The 10,344-nt window shown below is 37.6% G+C and overlaps 1 protein-coding gene across 2 annotated transcripts; it reads left to right on the top strand.

Annotated features, from left to right (window-relative positions):
• The first annotated feature begins 2,192 nt into the window (after window positions 1-2,192).
• Window positions 2,193-8,405, top strand: CMTR2 (cap methyltransferase 2). 2 transcript variants are annotated; one of them, XM_080644889.1, is made up of 2 exons: window positions 2,193-2,329; window positions 5,141-8,405. In XM_080644889.1, the coding sequence occupies exon 2, from the start codon at window positions 5,160-5,162 to the stop codon at window positions 7,455-7,457; it is 2,298 nt and encodes a 765-aa protein (XP_080501015.1). In that variant the 5' UTR covers window positions 2,193-2,329; window positions 5,141-5,159; the 3' UTR covers window positions 7,458-8,405. The 2 variants fall into 2 exon arrangements, with proteins under 2 accessions (XP_080501015.1, XP_080501014.1); XM_080644888.1 differs by lacking the exon at window positions 2,193-2,329 and adding an exon at window positions 2,457-2,580.
• Window positions 8,406-10,344: the final 1,939 nt, after the last annotated feature.

Raw genomic sequence — 10,344 nt, 5'->3', positions numbered from 1 at the left:
TTCATTTTACCCAGTCTATTGTGTATCTCATTATGGGTTTAATTTACATTTCCCCAAAGATTAATAAAATTGAACATCTTTTCATAATTTTTCAGGCTTTTGGATCTCATCTTTTTGAAGTGTTTGTTCCAGACTTTTGTCCATTTTCCATTGGGAAAATTTATATTTCTTGTAGGAGTTTTTTCACTTGTAGGAGTTATGTACTCTGGATACCAGTCTTTCATCATACGTATGTACATTATTATAAACTAGAGGCCTGGTGTACTCGGGGGGGTCCCTCAGCCTGGCCTGTGCCCTCTCCCAGTCTGGGACCCCTCGGGGGATGTCTGACTGATGGCTTAGGCCCACTCCCCGGGGGATTGGGCCTAAGCTGGCAGTCAGACATCCCCTAGCAGTCCAGGAGCCCTTGGGAGATGTCTGATTAATGGAGGGAGTGGGCCTAAACCGTTAGTCAGACATCCTTAGCGCTGCCGTGGAGGCAGGAGAGGCCCCTGCCACTGCCATGAGCCAGCTTCTGGCTGTGCGGCGATTCCCCTGTGGGAGTGCACTGACCACCAGGGGGCAGCTCCTGCAATGAGCGTCTGCCCCCCTGGTAGTCAGTGCGCATCATAGCGACTGGTTGTTCCGCTGTTAGGGTCAATTTGCATATTATCCTTTTATTATATAGGGTATCTTCTTCCACTCTAAATGTTGCCTTTCACTCTCAATGATCAATAGATGTTCTTAATTTTTTTAAATACATATTTTTTATTGATTTCAGAGAGGAAGAAAGTGGGAGATAGAGATAGAAACATCAATGATGAGAGAGAATCATTGATCGGCTGCCTCCTACACACCCCTCACTGGGGATCAAGTCCGCATCCCGAGCATGTGCCCTTGACTGGAATCAAACCCGGGACCCTCCAGTCCACAGGCCAATGCTCTATCCACTGAGCCAAACCAGCTAGGGCTAGATGTTCTTAATTTTAATATAGTTCAATTTATATATTTTTCTTTTATTATTAGTGCTTTTTCTTCCCTGTTATAAACTTTTTGCCTACTTCTAGGTCACAAAGATGTTTTCCGCTAAAAGAGTTATTGTTTGACTTTTAAAGTATAGATTGGTAATCCAAGTGAACTGTATTTTTGTTTATGATGTGAGGTAAGAGTTCAAATAAAGTTTTTTTCCATATGGATTTCCAAATGACCTAGCACCATTTTTTGAAAAGACATTTTTACCCCCTTCATAGATGCATGTCCTGGAAGACTTGTAAAAATATATTTTACATATTTAAAATTTACATAAGATATTTCAAACTCTACACACAGTTCTATAGTCTCCTATTTTTACACAATACTATTGATGCATATAGGCTATTAATGACTGCATAGTATTCCATTATATGGATGTACCTACCATTAGAATTTAATTAATTACCTTAAAGTAGACAGTTAGGGTTTCCAATTTTTTATTGTTCATATTAAGGTGCTGAAATAACCATTTTGTTCAAAGTGAGTGCTACTTGTTTACTAAAGATAAATTGCTAGGTGTGAGAATAGCTGGATTAAGATATAAGGCCATTTAAAAGTTTGCCTTCTGTAAGATTTATATCAATTTTTACTCCCACCACAGTATATAAACTTGTTTTTTCATATTCTCACCAACTGTGGTTATTTTCGATTATTTAAAATCTTTGCAAAATTGGGTGAAAACATTGTTTTCATTTCCAATTCTTTTTTTAATACTAAACACCTTTGTACGTCCTTATGGACTATTTGTTTTCTTATTTTTGGATGGCCTGTTCACATCGTCGCCCATTTTTCCTGAGGTTGTCTTTTGCTTATTGATTTATAAACATATGCATAAATATCGACTATATAATGGTACTGCTTCATTTGAAGGATAAAGCATTTCAAAATAAAAAGCAATAATAAGTTTAACAAAATAATAACAATATTATCTCGCAGTTTCCCCAGTTTGGCTTTTAATGTCATATTGTCTAAAAGACAACAGTTTTAACTCAACCTGTACTAAACTAACTTCTGCAGAACAGCTTTAGAAAGCGTCTGGGGTCCGGGGCCAGGTGGGCGGAGCCAGCGTGTCCCGGACAGGCTTGCCCCGCCCTCTTCCACCTCTTTACCGAGGGGGCGGGACCAAAGGGCGCTCTGTTTGCGCGCGCAGCTTTATTGCCGTAGACGCTGTGGGGAAAGAGGCTGGAGCTTCCCAGCCCCTATAGCCCGAGGAGAGGCAAAAACTAGCATACTGGGGCCTCTGCACTGCGAGAATCGCCGGCGTGCGTAACGTTGACGTGTGACGTCATCCAGGCCCTGAGGCGCGTGCGCAGTGTGCGTAAGTGTGTCTGCCGGCGTTCGGTGGGGGCGCGATCCTGGAGATGGGTTTCCGCTCCAGGGTCTGGAGGGCGGGTCTGGGGCTCCTTTAGGGTCTCATTCCTGGCCTCCCGGTGCCTCACCTCCTTCCTCCGCGGTGGGGGTTGCCATAGACCCGAAGGAGCGGAAGTGGAGGATGGCCCCCTGGTGTGAGGAGAGCGAGTGAAGCGCAGCCTCACTAGACTTTGAGGGCAGAGGTGGGCGTGAGCGAAGGTAATCCAGGCCAGGGTTCCAAGCCCGAGCCGTCCTTGATATTCCACCGGGTGAGGCAGGGCCTGGGACTGTGGTTCCTCCAGGTCAGGGGCAGGTCACGTAAATGGAGCTTGGGACTCACTTTCACCAGTTGAAAGCAGATCTCCGGTGCCCCTGGCCCAAAGTGAAGCGCTGGATCCACTTTAGCCATTATTTTCACTATTGCTGGTCTGAGGAGTTGTTGGCAGAAACACTTCTAAAACTTCCTGTTGATTGGAGGGATAACAACTGTTGATGAATTCATGTGGGTTTTGTCTTAGGTCCAAGAACTTTGCAGGTATTTCTTTTGTGGCTTTGGGCAGGAAGTACATGACTTCCTACTGGAGTCTGCAAAATAAGAATGGCAATACTGACCCTTCAGGCAGAATTATGATGCCACATAGCTCTCTAGAGAGTGCTTAATGAAAGGGATAGAGGAACACTTACTTGTTCTTTATATTATTTAAACCACATGATTTTTTTTTTTTTTTTGTCATACATTGATGTGCTGGAGTGAAGTTGAAGTGCATTATTATGATTCACATTCAGAATCTAATCAGAAGAGTGCCTTTTGTGCTAAATGATATCCATTCTTTTTTTTTTTTTTTTTTTTGAAACATAACTTATTGAGTGCTCTAGTGTACTAAGCCCTGTTCTAAACTTGGGATGTTAAATGAGTAAGCACACTGCAGAAAGAGCAGTGAAAGTAAATGCTAATAGATTACAGTCTTCTGGCTATTACTGTATTTATGTGGCGCTAGCTCACCTTTATTTTCCATTTTAGTCATGAAGCATTGACTTTGTGGGATGGTGATTGTCATTTTTTTCATATTTAACAAATTTAGATTCTTTTTGAAAAATTGTGTAGAATGCATTGGATAAATGCTAAACTCACGAACTAAATTACCTGTTAATTAACATTGTGCTAACAAGTACAGTTGACCCTTAACTCCCCCAAATCTGCACTACTAATAATACTTGTTGAATGGAAGCCTTACTGATAACATAAGCAGTTAACACTTATTTTGTATATTTTATGTATTATACATTGTATTTCTTCAATAAAGTAAGCTAGAGAAGAAATACTAAGAAAATCACAAGAGAAAATATATTGATAGTATTCGTAGAAAACCCCCCCCACATATAAATGGACTTGTGCAGTTCCAACCCATTGTTTAAGGGTCAGCTGTACCATGTAATACTCGGTGCTCTATCTGCTGAAATTTAGAACTTTTCCAACACTATGCCATTAAGCCATGCTCCTTTCTCTTATGTCCCTTTCCCTCTCAGGTGGACAGATGTTTTTGGTTTCTCAGGCAGTGTTAGAACACAGAATGTAGGGTGACTATTTGTGATTTGTATACAATAAGGATATTTTTCACTTAAAAATTCTTCTATCAAAGTGTTTTAATTTTAATGGCAAGAAGAAATCATATTTTATAGTGTGAGTATGGAACTATCTGACTGACCAGATGAGACCGGAATTTGTAGTTTAGAGACATGCTAGGGTGAACTATAGGTCAGTATCAACATTGAATAGAAGGAGGCTAACCAGTCAAGTGTACATACTGTAGTTGACAGTGTAGTGATGAGTGTTAGTTGGTGACTTGTAAAGGTGATTTGATACTACCAAAGTGCATGTCTTAGCAAGAGAGTGAGATCTGGACAGAGGACATATTTGGCAATTCTGCTTGGTTGATAAGTGGGTGGTAGCAAAAAGGCCTGGTATCAGGATCAGTATTGGATTCAGATGCAGAATCCTCTCCTGGAAGAAAGTGCGATTTGGAGGGAGCTAAAACAAAAAAAGCTAAAAGTCAGTTGTTTGAACTTGATCAAATGATCAAATGTCATGTTTGGAGATGTTTAGTCTAAGTATGTTTGGGGCTCTGTGAGTGGTGTCTCGGCCATGAGTAGAGGAGGACTTCAGAGAGGAGCTAGAGGGGTTACTATGGGAATAAGAGCTGCCATTCACTGATGAATCTTCTGTGAAATTTGCTTCGTATATGCTAGCATGTTTTATCCTCCTCTAAAAAAATGATACCTTGTCCATCTGGTGTGGTTGAGCATCAACCCATGAACCAAGAGGTCGCTGGTTCGATTCCCGTTCAGGGCACATGCCCGGGTTGTGGGCTCAATCCCCAGTAGAGGGCTTGCAGGAGGCAGCCAATTGATGTTGTTTTTGTCTCATTGATGTTTCTGTCTCTCTATCCCTTTCCCTCTCTCTCTATAAATCAATAAAAAATATTTTTAAAATGATACCTCAATTTTTAAAATAAGAAACTGAGGCTCAAAGATGTAAAATAATTTGCCCAAGGCCACTTATTAAGCTGTAAGTGGCAGAGCTGGAATTCAGGCCCAGGTCTGTGGATATCAAAGCCTTTACGTTTTCTTTATTCCAAAGCCCCTCCTTACATAATTGAGTGTGATGACATTAGCCTTTCCATTTTATGCGATTTGCCATGAGTGTGATGCGATTTGCTGTGGATGAGATTTCACTCACTTATAATTTTGATTCATTTAATTATGTGTTTTCTTTTTCTAGATTTTAATTTAATTTGAAAATGAGTGAGTGCAGAAAACCAATCCTGGGTTCAAGTCCTGAGACATTCAGCCCAGATGTTGTTGCTGACATTTTTGAACTCTTTGCTAAGAACTTTTCTTATGGCAAGCCACTTAATAATGAGTGGCAGTTACCAGATTCCAGTGAGATTTTCACCTGTGACCACACAGAATTTAATGTGTTCCTTGATTTGAAGAACTCCCTGAATGAAGTAAAAAACCTACTGAGTGATAAGAAACTGGATGAGTGGCATGAACACACTGCTTTCACTAATAAAGCTGGAAAAATAATTTCCTATGTGAGAAAATCTGTGAATGCTGAACTTTGTACTCAAGCATGGTGTAAGTTTCATGAAATTTTGTGCAGCTTTCCAGTTATTCCACAGGAAGCTTTTCAGAATGGAAAACTGAATTCTCTACACCTTTGTGAAGCTCCTGGAGCTTTTATAGCTAGTCTCAATCACTACTTAAAATCCCATCGATTCCCTTGTGAATGGAGTTGGGTAGCTAATACTCTGAATCCATACCATGAAGCAAATGACAATCTTATGATGATTATGGATGACCGACTTATTGCAAATACCTTGCATTGGTGGTACTTTGGTCCAGATAACACTGGTGATATCATGACCTTGAAATATCTGACTGGACTTCAGAATTTCATAAGCAACACGGCCACTATTCACTTGATCACTGCAGATGGGAGTTTTGATTGCCAAGGAAACCCAGGTGAACAAGAAGCTTTAGTCTCTTCTTTGCAGTACTGTGAAGTAGTCACTGCTCTGACGACTCTTGGAAATGGTGGCTCTTTTGTTCTGAAGATGTTTACTTTGTTTGAACATTGTTCCATAAACTTGATGTACCTGCTCAACTGTTCCTTTGAGCAAGTCCATGTTTTCAAACCTGCTACAAGCAAGGCAGGAAACTCAGAAGTCTATGTGGTATGTCTCCACTATAAGGGGAGAGAGGTAATCCAGCCTCTCTTATCTAAGATGGTGCTGAACTTTGGAACTGAAATGACCAGGAAATCTCTCTTTCCCCATCATGTGATTCCTGCGTCTTTTCTTAAAAGGCATGAAGAATGTTGTGTGTTCTTTCATAAATACCAGCTAGAGACTATTTCTGAGAACATCCGTCTGTTTGAGGGCATGGGAAAGGGGGAACAAGCAAGACTGAATAGTTTAAGGGACTGTGCTGTTCAATATTTCATGCAAAAGTTTCAATTAAAGCCTCTTTCCAGAAATAATTGGCTAGTAAAAAAATCTAATATTGGTTGTAGTACAAATACAAAATGGTTTAGGCAGAGGAACAGATATTTTAAAACCTATAATGAAAGGAAAATGCTAGAAACTCTTTCATGGAAAGATAAGGTGGCCAAAGGATACTTTAATAGTTGGGCCGAAGAACATGTTGCATATCATCCTGGGCAAAGATCTCTTTTAGAAAGGACAGCTTCCAATCTTGAGTGTCATTCATGGCATATTTTAGAGGGAAAAAAACTGCCAAAAGTAAAGTGTTCTCCTTTTTGTGATGGTGAAATTTTAAAGACTCTTAATGAAGCAATTGAAAAGTCATTAGGAGGAGCCTTGAATTTGGATTCCAAGTTCTGGCCAAAACATAAGAATTGTTGTTCTTGCCATATTTTTTCTGAAGAACTGATCTTTTCTGAGTTGTTTAGCCTTATCAAGTGCCTTCAGGATGAGCAGGTTGGACAACCCAGCAACCAAATAAAGTGCCTGCTTGTGGGTTTTCCAATTCTCCCTGATATCAAAATGCATATACCATTGGAAGTTCAACTTCTTGAATCGGCTGAGCTCATGACTTTTACCTGTTCATTGTTTCATGATGGAGACCCAACTTACCAGCAGTTATTTTTGGACTGCCTTCTACATTCATTACAGCAACTTAATACAGGGGATGTTATGATTTTGCCAGTACTTTCCTGTTTTACAAGGTTTATGGCTGGTTTGATCTTTGTACTCCACAGCTGTTTTAGATTCATCACATTTTCTTGTCCCACGTCCTCTGAGCCTCTGAAGATCTGTGCAGTCCTGTTATGTGTTGGTTACCAGGACCTTCCAAATCCAGTTTTCCAGTATCTGCAGAATATGAATGAATTGTTGAGTGCTTTGCTTAACTCTGATGCACCCGAGCAAGTTTTACAGTTTGTGCCAATGGAAGTTCTCCTTCAGGGGGCACTGCTTGATTTTTTGTGGGATTTGAATGCTGCCATTGCTAAAAGACATTTGCATTTGATTATTCAAGGAGAGAGAGAAGAAATCAGCAGCCTTCAGTTATGAAATTGAACTTGTCTTTCTGAGGCAATTTTTTGCAGACAACTTAAGCAGATAAATAAGACCAACTAAACAACTATGGGTGTGTTCACCCCAAGCCCATACACACATCTCATGGGTCAATGGCAATGTATGAAACATATTAAGGAATCTGGCAAAATGAGTTCCTCAAATCTGTAACTGACATGGTCAATATTAAAGGAAATCAGTGAGGCTCAGCAGTGATTCACCTCCTTTCATCAAAACCTCTATCCATTAACAGCATTAGCCATTGAGAGGAATTTAGTTGGGAAAAAATTGGAATGAAGGCAATTTTTTGCAGATAACTTAAGCAGATAAATAAGGCTATCAAGACAGCTTCAAACCAAAGATCATGTTTATAACTGAAAAATTGTTGTGTCTAACAATTCCTGTATCATGGAAAGCCTCATTTAGCAATGGTGTAGTAATTTTTAACTTCCAGGAAATAATCTGTGAACTGAAAGATATTTTAAAATTGCAAAATAATGTTTATGGTCTCATATTGGGAACACATGGATGTGATCGATACAATAAATAATGGAAAAAAAAATTAACTCTTTCATAATGATGATTCAGCATTTATCATTATTTAGTGTTTACAATTTCTTTTTTTGGTATGAAAGTAGCAATTTATCAAAAGTTTAACCATGAGATGGTTATTTTATCAGTTATGTTTGATTTCTTCTGAATTATATGTATTTGACAGTGTAACCAACCTTCTCTGATAAACTAGTAAGCAAATATTCATTACTTTGAAATTCCACAAAATGGAGAATATTTGTATTCTTACATGTGCATTTTAGACATTTTGTTAGTTATATGAAAAATAGATGTATTATCTGATGTATTTGGTTGATAAATATTAATCTGAATTTTTTTCATGTTCTTTGCTATTTTGAGTTTCATCATAGATTCATGAATAAAGTCATTAGCAGAGAGATATTTGTGTTCGTCTTTTTTAAAGAGAATCATGGGAGAAGTTAAAAATATAACTTGGAAACAGATTTTTTTTAAGGAAGGTTTGAATTAGAGTTAATGTTCCTTCATTTCCTCTGATTTGTATTCATTAAAATTTAGTCCTTAATATTGTAATATTTATGGAAGCTCTACTTTGGGAAAGAAATTGAATACTTAAGAGGGAGGGGAAGGGATAGATTTAGTTCTTGTCAGGGAGGGTGTGGATGCCAGGAGGTAGATTTCTGGAAGAAATGTGATTTCCTACTGATGACTTTATGGAAGCAGTTCCAGTTGTATATATAATGACAGAAAATTGGTTACCAAGGGAGAGTTAAAACCTCTCTTGGAAAACCTTTTTATACTTAGTAATCTTTATGCCTTGGTTGGTTTGGTCCAATGTAATGGCACAGTTTATTCTTACTTATTTTATCTATTTGATTAGAATGAAGTTGAAACCCTAGATCCAGGTTCTTGTATTAAAACTTCCTTTTAAGCGTCTCAAGTATTGAATACTTAGGTTTTTAGCACTAACCTATACTGGAATATATATTATATTGGTGTATGCTAGAATGTATTTTGGTTTTCAACCCGGCTTTTGGAATCATTTGCTGTTCATCTGATTTATTAGATTCAAACTTGCTTTAAAGGTGAGATATAACTCAAGGAAGATTCAAATTGAACTGGATGTACGTGACAGGTACCAATGATTTATAGGAATTTCTCTTTGAGAAAAGGAGAAAACACATGCTTTCCAAAAAATGAATGAGATAGTAGAGGACAAGTATGAGATGGTTCATATAGTTTATCAAGATAGTTATTGCTCTTTAAAAATTTTTTTTGTAGATCTTGAGATTTTTAATTGTGATGCTTTTTTAAAAGAATTTATAACAGCCAGAAAATGTAAACTTCATAAATGTGTTTCTTTAAAAAGTTAGATGAGAAAGAGGTCTTATAAATTTAATTTCTTTAATTTTAATCTTTGTTCCTTCTAGAAAAAAAATCAGTTTCATATTTCAGTGGAGGATTTTACATATTCTCCTAAAGTTATTTAAATATTTGAATGTGTTGAAAATAACTTTTCTGAAATAAATTTAAAATTAATGTGTGGACTTGACTTCATCTTTAATATAGTTATTTTGTTTAAAAAGATTTGTGTTGCCCTAGCTGTTTGGCTCAGAGAATAGAGCGTTGGATTGCAGACTAAAGGGTCCCAGGTTCAATTCCAGTCAAGGACACCTGCCTGGGTTGCAGGCTTGATCCCTAGTAGGGGGCATATGGGAGGCAGCCAATCAATGATTCTCTCTCATCATTGATGTTTCTGTCTCACTCTCCCTTTCTGAAATCAATAAAAATATAAAAAAATAAAAGATTTGTGTTAATTTTTTTTTTTCTACTTCAAAGATGTTGGAAAGAATAAAAGCAAAATTAAAATGTTAGGAGTGCTGAAAAAACATGTTTTTTGGCATTTTTATTTTACTTTATGAGAATACCAGGTCTTTAAAAATATTTAAACCTTATTCTTTAATTGCATATGAGATCATTAATTGAATAGTTTTAAAATTAGTTATAGTGCTTTGATGTGGGCATATGAAATCAATAAATCCCTCATATTTTTAGAAATGAAAATGTTGATTATAAACCTAACTAAAATTTTATTTTCCATGGTTCAATACTTTCCATTGATTTTTTTTTTTTTTTTAAAAAGGGCAACACTGACATTTAGTGTATTTTTAGTTTCTGAGGTGAAAGTAAGAAATAGGACATTTTTAGTTCTGTTTCAATTTTTTTAATATTTTAAAATTTTATTTTAGAGAGAAGAAGGGAGAGAGACATTGATTTGAGAGAAACCTCAATTGGTTGCCTCCCATATGAGCCTCAACTTGGGGACTGAACCTACAAACTAGATATGTACCCT

Source organism: Plecotus auritus (genome assembly GCF_963455305.1).
Source record: "Plecotus auritus genome assembly, chromosome: 10".
NCBI classification, from domain to species: Eukaryota; Metazoa; Chordata; class Mammalia; order Chiroptera; family Vespertilionidae; genus Plecotus; species Plecotus auritus.
The sequence above is the reverse complement of the archived record's forward strand: the minus strand, read 5'-3'. Positions and strand labels throughout refer to the sequence as shown.

Bases quoted from the DNA above. Each gene is read 5' to 3' on its own strand.
- CMTR2 (XM_080644889.1), top strand. From the start codon at position 5,160: ATGAGTGAGTGCAGAAAACCAATCCTGGGTTCAAGTCCTGAGACATTC.